General features: G+C 35.6%; 1 protein-coding gene across 2 annotated transcripts; it reads right to left on the bottom strand.

Moving 5' to 3' along the window:
* Window positions 1-268: 268 nt before the first annotated feature.
* On the bottom strand, window positions 269-17,571 carry LOC113085509 (EGF-like repeat and discoidin I-like domain-containing protein 3). Of its 2 annotated transcripts, none has more exons than XM_026255169.1 (8): window positions 17,375-17,571; window positions 9,695-9,820; window positions 9,458-9,589; window positions 2,867-2,980; window positions 2,473-2,654; window positions 2,214-2,369; window positions 1,544-1,688; window positions 269-500 (listed from the first exon to the last, which is right to left on the bottom strand). In XM_026255169.1, the coding sequence occupies exons 1-8, from the start codon at window positions 17,454-17,456 to the stop codon at window positions 289-291; spliced, it is 1,149 nt and encodes a 382-aa protein (XP_026110954.1). In that variant the 5' UTR covers window positions 17,457-17,571; the 3' UTR covers window positions 269-288. The 2 variants fall into 2 exon arrangements, with proteins under 2 accessions (XP_026110954.1, XP_026110955.1); XM_026255170.1 differs by having other exon boundaries at window positions 269-482.
* Window positions 17,572-17,780: the final 209 nt, after the last annotated feature.

Here is a 17,780-nt window from a genome sequence, read left to right as displayed (position 1 = left end):
GTAACGATTTGTATTGTGAAAAGCACTATGAACTTGAATTGAATTGAATAGAATGTGACAGTGAAAACTAGAATAATGATGCTGAAAAATTCAGCTCTGTCTCAACAGAATAAACTACATTTTAAAATATAATCAAATAGAAAATAGTTATTTTAAATTGTAATAATATTCCAAAATGGTTACAAAATTACTACAAAAATCTTTAAAATGCAAATTTATTCAGTTAAAGACTCACTTCAGATGTAACACATGACTCTAAATCTGTCTCTTCACAGGCTTACAAGTTTGTCATCTCACCTGGAGCCACTCGGAGTGGTTATTGGTGGCTGCTGTCCAGGCGTTGATCTTGCCCTGCTTGTCCAGACGAGCGTAATGCGGGTGCCAGGTGAACGACTCGATCCCCCAGGTGCGAAAAGTGCTGGAAGCTGTCAGCTGCCTGTCATCGATCAGCCGTGACTTGATACCTAGGGGCTCGGAGCAACCTGTCGTGTTCAAATACACTGTGAAGTGAGACAACAGAAAGAGGAAGGGGACGGGACAGGAAGTGGCAGAGGGATGGATGGGAAGCGTGTCAGCACAAGCAGCACAAACGACATCAGCACTGAGCAAGTTTCATGCAGGTGAGCTCAAGATGCTGTGTGTGACGGGGTGTGTGTGAAGCGCATGCGAGCGAGAGCCGGCGGTGTGTGAAGCGTGCTGTGATGGACAGCCTGAGAGACACAGATGGAACAGTGAATGAAACAATGACACCTGCACCATTTCAGTGATTAGAAATGAGACTTTCATGAAGGGATGCATGATATAACGTACCATATCGACTGATACTGGACTTTTTTTGTTAATTATTAGTATTATTAGTAACTTGCTAATTTTATGTTTTTACATTTAGATGCACATTTCAATGATGCAAAGCTCACTTAAGTTCATCTTTAAAAACAGTAACCATCTAATAACACTGATAAATGTTTAATCTCACAGAGAATATCTATTGTTCATAAGTGTACATTATAATATTGAGATGCCAATTGAGATCATAATTGCACACAGGGGTTTAGTATTATTAATTATTATATTAAACTAGCTAGTTTTTTTACAGAATATAATATAAAAATTGGCCAATTATATAATTTAGAATAATATAATATAATCATATTTTAAACAAATATTCAAGAAAAGAATTGATCTTTCTTAAACGCTTGCAGAAAACTAGAACGAAATGTAGCAAGTATATACCACACAGGTTAACCAGTGCTGTTCCTCATCACTATATGCAGCTCAAAACCGTGTCAGATGTCTGAGAGGTTTCTACTCAGAATGTTCAGTTTGGGAAGATGTGACTTTGTTCCTTCAGCCAAACAAGCTGCGGTCCTTAACTTCACCACTAACGAAGACGAGCAGGAAATTGTGATGCTGCTTGGTCACTTTTTCTTCCATAAAACCACAGCATTATAACCATATTCTAGTGGAGTTGTTTTGTCTTTTGGCTTCCATAAATCTATTCTTAAGAATGTATAAACATGCAAGAATATCATTGGGGCTTTACCGTTGAGTTCACAGCCCACCAGCTCCATTCTCAGTGTACAGGCTTTACGGCACACAACAGGAATGATTCGTATGTACTGAGCTATGATTGGAGGATCAAACAAATTAGTCTTTGTCCCATCGTTGTCCACATTACCAACAAAGATCTGGAGAACAGAAATGCATACAATCATTAGTTATTTAAAACTTGTAATATAATTACAGGATTTGAAACATTTGAAACACACACACACACACACACACACACACACACACATATATATATTTATAAAATCACATTAACATTTTATAATGTCTTATTTTTTTATTTTTTTTGACAACTTTTCAAATTATTATATGTATTAATATATGTGTAATAAACACATATACAGTAATCAATTATATAATAAATGTAGCAATATATAATTACTATATTACTACTATGTATCAATTTTATAGTTTTGTCCCAGACCCAAAATTGTTATCTTAAACCATGAAAATCCAATTCTAAAAATACGAATTACGTTTACTTTTAAAATGATGGTGATCCAAACAAACAGTGAAATATAAAAAAGTGACAATTATTTGACCAGAAGTGCTCACAGTTAAACATACACCCAAAAAGTTCAAACCAAAACAAAAAAAGATTAAATAATAAATAAATAAATAGAGAAAAATGAGTGACTCCTCACCACATCTTTGCTCTGGCCCTCGGGTCTGTACATGGTGTAGGTTCGCCCATCTAAACTGGATGCCACCTTGAAGGCTTTGATGAACTCGGCTGCGCCCATGCGACTGGCACCCTGGGTAATGATGCCAGTGAAACGCATCTTCCTCTGCAGGTTGATCTATCATTAAATAAGTCATTAAATGAGTCATTTTTGGGTCAGCACAAATTATATTTGAACTCCAAATATGTATTTAACCAGTAAACCAAACAGACTTGTTTACCTCGATCCAGGGGTTCTTGTCATGTGTCGCAGAGGTCCAAGCATTGGCGAGTCCCTTGTTATTCAGTCGGGCTAATTCAGGCCCCCAGCGCTGCAGTCCCAGAATGCCATAGTACACAGAAGAGGCAGTAATATGAGATTCGGCGATGCCTCCTCCTTCCATTCCCAGCAGAGAGATGCATCCTGGGAACCAGAGCCAGACATTAGCAGATATTCAAGAGCTCAGGAGGCTTACTGTGCGACAGAAAGATGGATAAACAGTGTGATGACCGCATTCACAGGAGAGACGTAGCCACTGTGTGCTGAATGAAGTCACCAAATAAAAAGCCAAATATGTGATGGAAATAAAGTGAAAAACAGTTTGTGGACATGTGTACTGGCAGTGTCCTACTTACGCAGATTGCAGTGCTTTCCCACATAGGGTGAGGGACATTTACAGGTGAAATCGCCATCAAGATCTCGACAGGTGCCTCCATTCTGACAGGGCTGGCCGGCACAGTCATTCACATCTGTGGGAATCATAAGGTGTCTGTAAAAGTCATCAAAACTGGTCTGGACAGGCAAAACAGTTGTCAAAAATGAAGCCATTTTCTTTGTGACCTCTAGATGGCAACAAGCAACTTCTACAATGGTCTGAGGTACATGAAGATCTAATATAAAAATACAATTATTTTCTTCAAAAGCTAAAATGATTTTAAATAAATATTTATTCTGCATAATGGTTTCTAAATTAATTTAAGAATTAATAATTAATTAATAATTAATTCTAATAATTCATTTGTAACATCCGTTAAAGACAACATACTAAATTTAATTATGTATCGGCCATAATAAACATATAAACACATTCTTATTGCTTAAAGTTTTTTAGTTCTAATTTCCCTCAGGATTTCATTTACGATACATAAGTCTCTAAATAAAACTCTTTATTAAATAACATTTTTCTTTTTTACATAAAATTATTCAATTGAAATGTATTTACGTTTAATAAAAATCTCTTTATTAAAGCACAAAAACTCAAAGCATCTCTCATGAATATCACTTAATTATATAACAAAATCAAACCAAGTGGCATTCATTTTAAATATATATATTTTTTAAATGTTTAGATTTTAAATTATAAAGTATCAAACATTATTGGTAACATTTTGCAATGCATAAATGTAATAACATATGAAATGCAATTTAATTAAACATTTTTAATGCAGGCACTAAAGTGTGTCTTATATTCAATATTACTGCATATAAAAAGTCAAACAAAATAAAAAAAAGTGAAAAAGAAAGAACAGAAGTGGGGAAGAGGCAGATGAGGTGGTAATATTATATATATATATATATATATATATATATATATATATATATATATATATATATATATATATATATATATATATATATATATATATATATATATATATATATATATATATATATATATGTGTGTGTTTTAATATTTGCTTTTACAACATAAACCATGCTGTCTTTTTCAGATATTGCTTTTATGGAATTAATTTGTCCAAATACGGTATTTTACTTATACTGCAAATTTTGTTTTGATATACAGTGATGACGTACTACTCAATATGAACTACATGTGCACTGAATACATACAATCCCAGCTGTATCATTTGGTTTTGACAGCTACGTGAAGAACTGACCATGTTTTTTTTTTTATTCATATTCAGATCTTGGAAAATTGCTGTTCCAAGAATTGTTTTTTCATCCAGTTAGAGATGTATCACTCAGTTAATTACAATAATGTTTGTCCAAATTAAAGCCAGAAATACTAGTCAAAGTTTTCTACTTACAGTGGTTACGATGGCAACCCAGAATTGAGGGCACATATAAGGAACCCACATATGACCCCGCACGACTGGATCTTTACAGTCGTTCATTAAGAGGATATAGGAGGCTGAGGCAGACCTGCTGAAGTTTCTAATCCACTTATGAGCAACAGTGTCACGTCAGATCACCAACATGCTTCAATCACAAGTGTGTCAGAATTATTAAAAGGTCAACATGATGACGCAGAGAAAGGGTGTATATTGGCCCTCATGTGCCTGAAGGGCATTTTATGTTGTGGGGAAAAAATTTAATTAAACAGAGAAAAAAAAAAGACAAAGAATCTGCAAATGAACATTCCAGCAAAACTGAAGGAAATCAGTGGGATTATCTGGTGTGTGCAGATGGAGCGTGACTGGGTGTGATTGGTCACAGTTGTCCAGTGCCAACGCAGTGCTCCGTCATAATGAAACACTTCCAAACCTCCAGAGGTCAGAGAGCAGTACTTCCCAGTTCCCCATAAGTGTTAAGAGCGGTCACTTTGTGCTGGACTGACATAAAATGACTGCTGGTGAATCGGAGCTTCAAGATGCATTTTTTGCTTATTCCATGTATCCTCTATATTCATAAGAAAGAGTAGCACACTGATTTTCTTTGGCCCTCTAGTGCACAACACAATGAAATCTCCACAACACAACGGAAACAAGTCACAACACCATGGTCACAAGCCACAACACAACGGAAACAAGTCACAACACCATGGTCACAAGCCACAAAACAACGGAAACAAGTCAAAACACAACGGAAACAAGCCACAACATAACGGAAACGAGCCACAACATAATGGAAACGAGCCACAAAACAACAGAAAACGAGCCACGACACAACGGAAACAAGTCACAAAACAATGGAAACAAGTCACAACAACATCATGGTCACAAGCCACAACATAACGCAAACAAGCCACAACACAATGGAAACATGTCATAAAACAATGGAAAAAAGCCACGACACAACGGAAACAAAACGAGAGAAACAAGCTACAACCGAATGGAAGCAAGCCACAACACAACGCAAACAAGTCACAACATCATGGACACAAGCTGCAACACAGCAAAATTAGTACAAAACAACGAAATTAGCAAAACACAATGAAATTAACAACACAATGGTAACAAGCTGCAACACGACAAGATTAGCACAATACAATTAAACCGGTCCTGTGTTATGGTGATTTTTTTGCTAGGCCATCGTACTAAATAGTTCCCGAAAGTTTGTCAGTGATCCAAATGCAAACTGCTAATGTTAACACTCTCAACTGTAGAATGGGTTAAATGGGTCATATGATGCAATTTCAAGTTGTCCTTTCTCTTTGGAGTGTTACAAGGTGTTCGTGAATCGATAAGATTCCTAACGTTTCAAAGACTAAAGTCTCAAACCCAAAGAGATATTCTTTATAAAGGTTAAGACTCATCCACACCCTCCTACAACACCTCGTTTAAACATGGCCCCATGTCTAAGTCACTGTGTGGAAAGATTTGCATAACATCGAATGTTCACGCAAATAAACGTAACGTAACTTTTATTCTTGATGTAGCATTGTTGCTGCTGCCATCACCACCATGTCGTGGAGACGCTGTGTGTTTCGTTATAAAATGCGAAACTACTTTGTTAGGCCTTCAAAAAGAGGACACAACTTGAAATCAGTAGTTATGTTGTATTTATAACACTGTTCCAGAACAGTTCAAATCCAAATATTCAGATGTGTGTTTCCCGAACCTGGGCGAGTAGCCAGCAGGTTACACTGACTCACAGTAAGTAGGTTTTCATATGTAAAGGATTTGCCACTGATGATTCAAACGTGTTTTTAGAAGTGAAGAGTAGCACTTGATGCAAAACTCATAAGTAATTTTAATCAGTAATTATGTCCCCACCGTATGCAACAATTGCCTCGTTTGTAATGGGTTTTAATGGTTTTGTCTTGTCATGCAGGGACACAGACATGTACTTATAATGTAGGGGACTTATAATGTACTTTTAGGTAAAACTTCAGAAATTATTACAAAGTGCACTTTTTAGAAGTGGATTTAAGTGTGTCATGAAAGTAGCTACACTCTCTTTAAGTCCATTTCAATGGTTTTATTTCATTAATATTATATTATCTGCAAGTACAGCTTAAAAAAAGAACATGCTTTTAAGATTACACTACAAATGCACATTCAATACAATAAAGCACACTTCTTTTTCACAAGGGCCTGACATTTCAAGTTCCCACTTCAAGCATGGCAATTTAGAATAAAACTGTAAAATGCTAGCGGATATTCCTAATGTTAATGTAAGAAGCAGATCATTGCTGCCCACCGAGAAGCAATTCAACACAGTAGTGCATTCTGTTATTCTGAGAACATCAATATCTAGCTACATAATGTGAAATGCAATCTTATGTCAGCTGCAACATCATCCAAATCAATAAAATGCAAGGTAGGAGGTCTCCACTTCCACATGTGACAGTGAAACTGGGGCATCCAAGAGAAAAAAACTGAAGCAAGCTGGGAAGGAACAAAAGAAAGCATTTATGATGACATTTTATGCTTTTTCTTTAGTCTTATTATCTGTTTGTGAAGATGGCTGCACCATACATGTATTTTTTCCATGTCTACTTGTTGTATAACCTATAATCTTTATGCGCTTGTCACTAAACAAGTAAAAACTAGTAAACTAAATGCTATTTGGTTGCTTTCTGTGTTAGTCATACTGTCTCTTCCTGTCTAATCAGGCGACCCTTGACCAAAATAAGGTGCAATTTGGACTTTTGCTAAATTATCTTTCTAAAGAAGTTGATCTGAACAGAGATATGTTAACACAGTCATGGAAATTAGACAACAAAAACATTAATAAGATGATGATTTAGTCAATAAATTATATGCTTTTTGTCATTTTATTATTTTATTTTATTTGCCATGATCTATGGACCATATTGTTACAGCTAACTACGTTTATTAATATTTAAATAGTTATCCTTAATTTTAAAAACTTAAAATAAAATAAATATAAATATTTACACTAAAAAAGTAATATTAAAAGTAAATAAAAAACATATTAAAACCCTAATATAATATAACCAAAATAATTAATTATATTTACTACATTTAAACAAACTAAAATGAAAACTGAAAATCAGTCGAGTCTGAGAAATGTTTTGTGCTTAAGCCCTAACCAGCCATTAAAATCCCTTGACCGCAATGCAGAGAAAGATTAGTGAGAAAAAAAAAAACAGAAAAATAACACCAATACAGCAATTAGAAGTGAGAAATTGGAGTGAGAAAACTAGCTCTTATTAACTGGAAAATAGGGAAATTACACCGTAGTGGCAGAAAGGCAGCACCAATTTAGCTAGCAAGCTTTAGATGCAGGAATCAAGCGCTTCGTTAACTCTTTGACTTGCTTGCAGACACACAAGAGAGGCACTGATTCTGCATTTAAACCTTTCAGCAGGTTTCTATTTCAATCAGCTCAGCTACTGTGACCAGTGCTCCACTGCGTAAAAGCTTTTTGACACAGATTTCACGGCCTCTTGCGGGGCTTTCAGACCAATTTCATGCTGTCAGTGAAACATTTCTGCCAGCTGAGAGTCGAGGATGTGTGCGGACTTCATTTACTTTGCCTCCTCCACTTGCATTTTACCCCAGCAACAGGGCTAGTGTGCGACAGCGTGGGTGTGCTACGCTACAATCATATTTTAATTTGTGCTGCCACTATGTTTGACACTAAACTCCACAATCTTTGCCGTCATCCGAGCTTGATTTAGACGTCTCTCTGAGCGATTAAGAAGCTTCTAAACAGTCAATTCAATGTCATTGCCGTTCTTATCTAGCCACATTCCCAGCCACACTGAAGATGAGCCCCCGCATGTTTAACTAAACCCAGTCTAAACATCATAACCCTTTTATCAAGCGCGGGAAAGCTGGCTCTGAAGCCATAATGTCCACCGTAATCAGAGAGTACGTGAGTCTCTGTGGTGAACTAAACAATCAATGCTGTCTCAAATTTATAGCATGGAAAAGCATTATTCAATTATGTAGGGATTTCTGGCTTTTCATTGGCCAAATTCTGGTCAATCAAATTATATTATATAAATATATATTTGTTTACGTTTTAAGCCCAGACATTGGACATTGTGCTTATTGTCTAACTAGGTTTTGAAAGACATAAAGTGAAGTGGGTGACCAATCACATCAATACATGATTTAGATCATATTGCGAGTGTTTTTCATCACCAGTGCAAATTATTCCAAAGAAGCATCTTTCTTTATAAATTTCCTGTATGCATGACATCAGTAAGCCCCGGTTTTTAAACCCTGCCTCTCGAATTATATACTGCATCCAAAAATCGAGTTCAACACCATGTATTCTCCACGGAATATGTCCAATTATGGAATAACATTTTTAGTAGATGCATGTCATGGATGCATGGAGCATTTTAGCATCATGATTATGTGATTTATCTCAACTGTGGAACTATGTGAGGGGCCACGCAGTCATGGCTTGGCTGTTTGTTGTGGTGTTTTGTGCTGAGGGCTGCAGGTCGGTTCGCCCCTCAGCCAACAGCCGACGACAGCAGAGACTAGAGCGGTTCTCTGCTGTCTTAAGAGTTGCATCTGTTAATATAGCGGAGATTTGACCATCTGTCCTCATTACATCCAGAGAGCTCCTGGAATTGACGTAGACCATGGTACTTGGTGAAATAATTAGTCATGCATTTCTGAAGAGAACAGCTGCATGTGATATGTTGAAAAAAAAAAAAAAACGCTTTCTGCAATACAGTATCTAATTTATCCTTGCATGGGAACTATGGCCAGACACAATTCATAAGACATATAAAAGCTAAAGAAATCTTGTATGAACATATAAAATGTGTCAGCCAGCATGCAACATGCAAATTCTCTATGCTGACCAACAGAAAACTGCTTTCAGTAATGTGAACACATTATCAACAGCTAAATCTGACTGAACCCAGACGATTTAGGCAGTTTAGAACTACAATTGGCCATCTGGGTTCGGTTCTGTGAGAGTTAATTACCATTTGGATGCAGATGTGATCTCCATCCTAATGTAAATTTGATTTCACAGCAATTGAGTTTTCTGATAAGCACTTATATGTTTGGCATGAAACAGATCCTACGGTTTGGATAAAAGCGACTCACTGTTCTGGCAGTGGATTCCATCGAAGCCTATTTGACACTTGCAGACATATTCACTGAAGACGTCTCCTCTTCGGGAGTTGGTGATGATTTCACAGAGGCCATCGTTTTTACAGGGGTTAGGTTTGCAGGGCCCTGAGAACAAAGGTCATGCGAGAAATGATAAACCATACATGCATACAAGCATCCTTTGCACACATGTTCACATATATCTACATAAATAACTGATAAGACTGTTACCGAAATCAGTCTCGTTGCAGATGTGTCCGGTGAATCCTTCAGCACAAATGCATTTAAAGGCATCTTTTCCATCTTCGGTCACACATGTTCCTCCGTTCAAGCATACATTTACTTCACAGCTGTCAGCTGAGAAAAGACAAAGAAAGTGAATTTGACATTAAATCCATTATTGATATAACTTTCAACAAAACTCAGAGGGGCTCATTCATTAAGCATGAACAGAATCTCTTTTTTAAAACACTTATATACATTGTTACATTCAAATCCAAGCAACATGAATTTACGAAGGATTACAGAGAAATTATTAATCTCGTGTTTCATGAATAATGCTCATTTGGGTTCAATTCAGTGCCATCAGCAGTATTTTCTGATTCTAGAATTCTGTTTCTTTTAAAAAGGGAAGTGAAAAAGACAATGGGGTCACGGTTTGGTCATGTTTTTATTAGGGTTGGACAAAGTGGACATGACCCAAACTGCTGACGAGGCCGCAGCATTACAAATCCTTCTAGAAGTTTCTCTGCTGTCCTGTGGTATACATAAAAATTGTTTGTGAAGGTCAGGAAGTGTTTACGTGGGACAGCAATGGACTGAGGAAAAAAGTATGAAAATTTAGCAGAATAAAAATAACAATAATAAAAAAGAAAATGCAAATTAATGTAGAATAAATTGAGTATTATCCTAAAGGATCAAATGTAAGTAATAATAATAATAATAAAAATAAATAAATTAAAAAGAGAAGGAAAAATAAGCAATATATGGATTTGGAACTACATAAGGGGGAGCAAACAAAATGGCAGATTTTTTTTTTTGCTACATTAAGCTAAAGAAACTGCACTGCTTACATTTTACGGATATGCTGAAATGGAAACCAAAAACCAAAAATATCCCACTTCAGTTTGTGGGGCTGTTACTATCTTTAACTGATAATTTAAGCCTAACACATATAGGCCTTGAATTTGTGGAGTTGTAACTTTTCACAATCTGTGCTGGCTTCACACAACCCTGTGTAAATGACACATCCGTGAGAGACTTCCTGCGCATCGTTGTGTCCTCCCCTGGCGCCAATCCAAAATACCACAACGGAGACACTCAGCAGAGTTTATTCTAGGTGAGCGGCACTCCAAATGATAATTAGCCCGTGTTCCATGCAGCTCCACTGCAGGTTTCAACTGTGTGAACTTGTTTCGCGCCAAGACATCATTTGGCGAACAATCTCCTCTAATTGTGACAAAAGGCAACGGCCTTCACGCTCAGGGCTGAAGCTTCTGGGATAACGATAAAGCCCCGGCCTGCATAAACAGAAACCTTCTTATCCAAACGATTGCAATGTTTATCTTTGGAATGGAATGCATCCTTCTTTTCACGCTATACCAGAAGGCTCAAAGCACCATTCCCTTTAATCTTCAAGGAAACTAATTTCAGTTTTTGGGGAAAAAAAATAAATAAATAAAAATTCCCTTGGAACTGCTTTTTATATAACACACCAGGAACAAAACGTTTAGCAAGTCAGATCAACCCATCCATCACAGATTAGCACAGAACACTCCATGGGGAACAGAAACTGTATGTGGATAGCCTGAAGGATTCAAAGTCAACAAGCTTTTCTTGCTGAACAGTTATGACATAATTGACAAGAAATTGAGAACTGAAAGTAATTCATTGCAGCTTAATAACTCACTGCTAGTCAAAATTCTGCTTTTTGTTTCCATAGAAATGTAACTGAACAGAAACTGTTGCTGTCCATCTGCGTGCAATTTCTTTCCACTTTTTTGAGGTGCTGACATGGGCATGTGTTTGTGGGCAAACTCTTGTATCCAACAGGATAAATTACCCAAAAAATTCCATAATTTAACCCATCCTCATTTACCCACTTTCCAAACAATGAAAATGAAAGTTAATGAAGCTCAAATAAATGAATAAATGTATAAATAAATAAAGTAAAAAATGTGATTGGTAAATGCTCTTCTGAAATTCAATTTGCAAAACAATCATTAAAGTTATTTGTTTTATTTCAATTATTATCATTTTTAATAATAATAGCACTGTCAATCAATTAATCGCAATAATATATATATATATATATATATATATATATATATATATATATATATATATATATATATATATATATATATATATATATATATATATATATATAGATAGATAGATAGATAGATATACACAGATATATAAAAAATATACACACACACACATGTATATTTAAGAAAAATGTTGTTTATATTTTAAATACATGTATAATATAAACTATATATGAATATAAATATATACATATGTAAATACATAAAATATTTTAGAAATATATACTGCATTGTGTGTATTTATATATACATAATAAATGTACATAGTACACACATTATGTAAAAAAAATATTTTGGATATGATTATATCTTGATTAATCATTTTACAGCACTAAATATTTATAATAATAATAATAATAAAATTGTTTGCAACATTTAAAAGGAATTGAAAAGGAATTGCATTTAAAAACTTATTTTTATTAAATAAGTTTAAAATGTATTGCATTCACTTCCTTTTAAACACGAATTACATTGTTTTAAATGTGTATTTATGCGTCAAAATAAGTTATTTAGTTTTATTGTTATATTTAACTACATTTTTAAAAAAAAGTATTTTAACCATTTTTAATGTCTTTTAATTTGGCAGTATAAAAGTAATTTATCAATTAATGTTTTTATGTTTAAATTATTTTATTTAGCATTTATTTATTGTTTTAATAACACTAGTAGTTCTCTAGCCATCATTCACTTTCATTTTATAGAAATGAGTGGCATAATTATCAGAAACTTCTTTTGGGAAGAAATAAATAGGCCTACAGGTTTTGAATCACAAGAGTTGGAGTAATGTTTTGGGTAAACCATTGGTATAACTATACTTGAGATTATATTTATGAAAACTAATCCGGGTGGATAATATTTCATGTCAAGGATTCCACTTCATGATGTATTACCTAACATTTACTAGCTATTCTTAACCTAGTTTAACTTTTGTAGAACTCAATGTTAGCCTAATACTTTCAGGAAGGCCGTTAGACAGAACTGAACACATCAGCTGAACGTAAAGCTGCTTGATGAAGTGAAACATTTGATCAGCGTCTCATCAGCTGAGCTGGCCTTTTGATCAGCAAAAGCTCTGAAATGGGAGTGAGAGCAGATTATTCCCACAGGCTTTCGGATAGATGGCTTTACACACTATAGTATATCACATGGTCTTTCTCGGAGTTAAACGTGTAGAGGCAGGCAACTGTGGGAGTGTTCGCTGCTCTCTCACAAATGAGGCACGCAAACAGGGACAAAGAAAGCAGAAATGAAGTTTGGCCAGACAACTGTGACCCTGAAAAAACAAGCGGCCATGAGTAATAACCAACGTGCAACTGACCCAATCCCAGTATGGTCAAAACAATCTTACTGTGACTGCACTGATATTAAAAATGTGCAGCCTTAAAGGGATACACCTAAAAATACGAATTTTGGAATAACAGTTGAACCAATTGCAATTTGGTTATACTAGTGGCACAAAAATGACAAACTTCAGCTTTAAATTTGAAAGTAAACAGTCCAATAACAAACACATTTGATGTGCTACTATTATGGTTTGCCAGAAAAATACTACATTTTTTAACTTAAAAAACCAAAATGAACCGTTTGCAGCTGAAAATAACAGAACAGCTCAAAACCATAAAACCACTCGCTCCTTCATTTCATATATCTGGAACGACACTTGAGTCATTTCAGAAAGAAGCATGACCTGATCTGCAATTGTAGGAGTACAATCATTATATAATAACTAATAACGCTTAAAAAGTAGGGAAGGGCTTTAGAAATGAGTCATCAGAATGAGGAGTCATTCAGCTAAAATCTGCTGAGCGGATCACGCACACTTGGCGAACAAAAGAACCCTTGACTATCGTATTAAGAACAGGTGCAAAACAAAAACAACAGACTGGAGGACAACCAAAACACTGCACATGTTCATGTGAGAGCACGCAAATGCAACAAAACACCTACACACTGAATCCCAGTTTGATTCTAGGGGATTCAAGAAAAGAAAGAGATGCAGTGCACTCAGTGTTTATAGGCTAAAGACGTTTATAGGATTGATAATGGTAATTTACTGACATTGTAAGGTCTTAAAATGGTCATATATTCAAATCATGGAGCTGGATTTTAAATTCAAAATTTTTTTTTAAGTTTATAAAATAAAATACTGTAACATTCACAACTCAAAAACATCCTTCCAATAAAAAAAAAATGCATTTATAGAAGATATGCTGCCAATATTTATTTTCATATTATTGCTGATAACCTATGTACGGACAATGTTCTAAATTTCTATGTCTAAATATAATATTTAGAAATGGTTTAAAATAATACAGGTGTTTCACAAAGAAAATCACAACCTTAAAACTTACAGGATGAAAAAAAGTTTTATGAGAGAGATTTTGAGATATGCACATTAAGTGTTATTACATCATTACTGGCAATAGTTTTAAAGATTATTTGAGGGTTAGATGATGGGACGGATAATCGAAATGTTAAAAAAAGAGAAAATTAATATTCACAATATAATAAGTCAATCAAACATAAAAAGGAGCTCATTTTGACCAGTAGTACTGTCAATCAATTAATCGCGATTAATCGCATCCAAAATAAAAGTTTTTGTTTACAAAATATATGAATGTGTACGGTGTTTGTTTATTAAAATATATATAAATACACACACATTCAGTATATATTTTGAAAATATTTACATGTATATACAATTATATGTATTTATTATTACATTTTATATAAATATTTAATACACAAACATAACATTTTCTTAAATATACACACATGCATTGGTATTTATAAATACATAATAAATATGCACAGTACACACTCATACTCATATATTATGTAAACAAAAACTTTTAATTTGGATGCGATTAATCGCGGTAATGTAACAGAACCTTTTAAGTTGTTAAAAATAGGTGATCTGTGTCTAGGTGCCGATTTGCGTTACTACCCCTGTATATATTTAGACTCCTAAAGTCTTAGCTCAAGACTACCATGAAATTACTTTAAGGCTTATTGCCTCACACTTTATGCTAAAGGTGTCCTGGATTTGTTACTCCACATTACTGCTGGTGTGAATATGCATGTGTGTAGGTGTGTGTTAATGCACAGTGTGTTTTCTCAGCTATGCGGTCATTCGCACATCATTTAAGATGCCTTCATACGGCCCTGGAGAACTCGGTGTTCCAAACCTCACATTCCTACGTCACTGAAACCCATGTTAAATCTCCCAGAACAGCTCAATACACTGAGCCGCTTGGCTTGCACCTCTTAATGACAAACAAATGATCCATAAAGATATGGTCTGCACATAAGAAACATACTGTTCTTTGACCAATAAACTGCTTTTTTAAAGTAAACTGTCAGTGAGCTTGCATCTTCAGGTGAGATTTCTGTAAACTAAAGGGATTTCTCTAGAACACCAAAGCCATCTGTTCTTATAAATAACCCACAAAGACTAAAAATACACTCTGATGTACAGAGAAAACAGCCATTCTCTAAGGCAACGCAAATATGCTTATAATTAATCTTAGTTGGAAATTCAACAATGCACAGCATACATTTTGGCATTCACACAGATTCAAAATTGACATAAATCCAGTGCAGCGCATTTGTTCAAAAACTGGTGAAGAAAGTTTTCTGACAAGTGTTGGGTTATGCAATTTTAAAAATTCAATACAGCAGATTGGAAAATGGAGCATGAGACCAAGATGGAGCGATATGAGAAATGCCATGTTGCTCTGCCTATGAATGAAACATTGATTAGGGCTTATTGAAAATTAATCACAGGAGAAACAGTCTCATTGGACCGCTATTAGGAGTGGAGTCAGGACAAATGAGCCCATCCCCGGAGGGGAAGACCCTGCTGCCAGATGGCACGGGCCACGCGACAGCTTTTGAACGGCTCGCAAACACATTCTTGCAGAAGCAAGCGAGTGAAAAGCGGGAGGCTGTGTAGTCGCTATAATTAGTGTACTCTACATCAGCTGATCTGAGAGGCCTGGGTCATGTTGATAAAAGTCTGCATTTGCTGAATTTAAGCAGTTTTTGCTAGATTTTGATGGATGAGAACTGAGCTTAGATCAGCTTGAGGGTACAGCTTCTATCCAAAGCTGTTTACCTTCTCAATCCGATAAGTGAGACAAACAATTCTCAACTTTTAAAGGGAAAGTTCACTCAAAAATGAAATCATCCTCAAGCTGTTCCAGACCTGTATGATTTTCTTTCTTTTGAGGCCATAATATAGACTTAGGTGAGGAACAGACTGATATCAAAATCATTATTTATTGAACATTTTCTTTGTTGATCTCATCCGGATTCCATGCCTTGTGAACTGCTACTATAGATCGCTTTGTACTAATGATGGGTGGCACCAGATTACTTACTTTGTTGAAGCTATATGGTTATAGAAGAGTTGGAATATATTATGGTGCTCTTTGTCCTGCATGGTCACCATTCACTCAGCTGTTAAACATCTGCTTTTAAGCTCCACGGAAGAAAAATTAAATAAATCACACAGGTGTTGGATAGCCATGAAGATAAGTGAATGATGTGCAAAATTCACTTTTCTAATCTATTTGTTTAACATCACAGAGTGCCAATTTCATGTGAATGAACAAGATCAAGGAGGCGACAACTGTACCATTTGAAAACTTCAGAGAAAATCCTTTATATGGAAAAGAGGATGAATTTTCCTAAAGTTTGCGCAAACCTGTCCTGCTGCACTGGTCGTTAGTGGCAGGAAGTGCCCTGGCCTCATTGGGCTCCGCTGCATATTAAAAAGTGGCCACATTCATTGGAAGTGACTCAGTGATTTGGTCACTTGAGCCACACCTACAGACTGGAGCCAGATCATGGCCTGAGGCTCAACGGCAGATGGGGAAGTGTGTTCTTAAACAAGTAACAACATCCGTGGAGGCTAAAATGAGTAATAGGGCCAATTGAATAATGAATACTGAAATCCAGACATTAAAAACAACACTTGGAATTACAACAAATGTAATATCGCTCTTTGTTTGTTCAGAGTATATAGAGGAAATTCAATTATATATGCTGTCAAAAAAATCTTAACATACATTAGTAGCAAAGGCATGAAATTGGTGCTCAAATGGTCTTCCTCATCTGACCATGCAGCTATAAAAGTCTGTCCAAGCCTGTAGGTCACTGGTAATGGATTGAAATCAGGACATGATGTTTTGTATAGACAACAAAAGGATAAAATAGAGAGCCCAAGGAGTTAAACGCAAGTACAGACAAAAATAATATACATTTTCATCTAAAAGAGACATCAACTAGATGACCAAAGGGACTTTTCATGAAGCCGCCAAGGTTTGTTTACAAGACGACACTGAGAATGGACACTAAACATCATTCATTCATTACTAAATTTAGCAAAGTAAAAACACAAGCTATATTATACATACAAAAAAGTATTAAGAAAAGAAGCTGTTTGATCTCTTGACATTTAAAACATTTAGCATCAAAATAATGAGGACCGTAGACTTTGACTTGCTTTGTTTATTACTGTAATTTGCCATGCTGTTTCTATAGCGCTCAACGCACAGACGAAAACAAAAACACTTACCGCTCGCAGTGGAGACTGAAACAGCAAGAATACAAGCCGCAAAAAGTGGGAAACTAACAAACAAGCTTGAGAAAGTTCTCATGTTGGCGAACCGTAGTTATTCGGTGAACTTCTCGTCGGTCTCAGGAGTCGCTCGGTGTGAATCCGCTCGCCGTTATGACTACAGGCAAGATTAGAGGCGAGTGAGGGACAGTATGTGCGCTCCCACGTGTATCTCTGCTCTCAACCAATTACATCCTGTTTTTAAAATATGGCCCCGCCCCCAGGGTAGTCATTAGTGCGAATAACAGTGCACTGCTTGATTGACTTGATACAGTAAACAAAACAGCTCGGTTTACAGAAGGAGAAAACATTTGGTGGTTTCAGGCATGTGTTATGTTTTGAAAAATTGAAAATATTTAATTAT

This window comes from Carassius auratus, unplaced genomic scaffold (assembly GCF_003368295.1).
Source record: "Carassius auratus strain Wakin unplaced genomic scaffold, ASM336829v1 scaf_tig00041705, whole genome shotgun sequence".
Classification (NCBI taxonomy): Eukaryota; Metazoa; Chordata; class Actinopteri; order Cypriniformes; family Cyprinidae; genus Carassius; species Carassius auratus.
The sequence above is the reverse complement of the archived record's forward strand: the minus strand, read 5'-3'. Positions and strand labels throughout refer to the sequence as shown.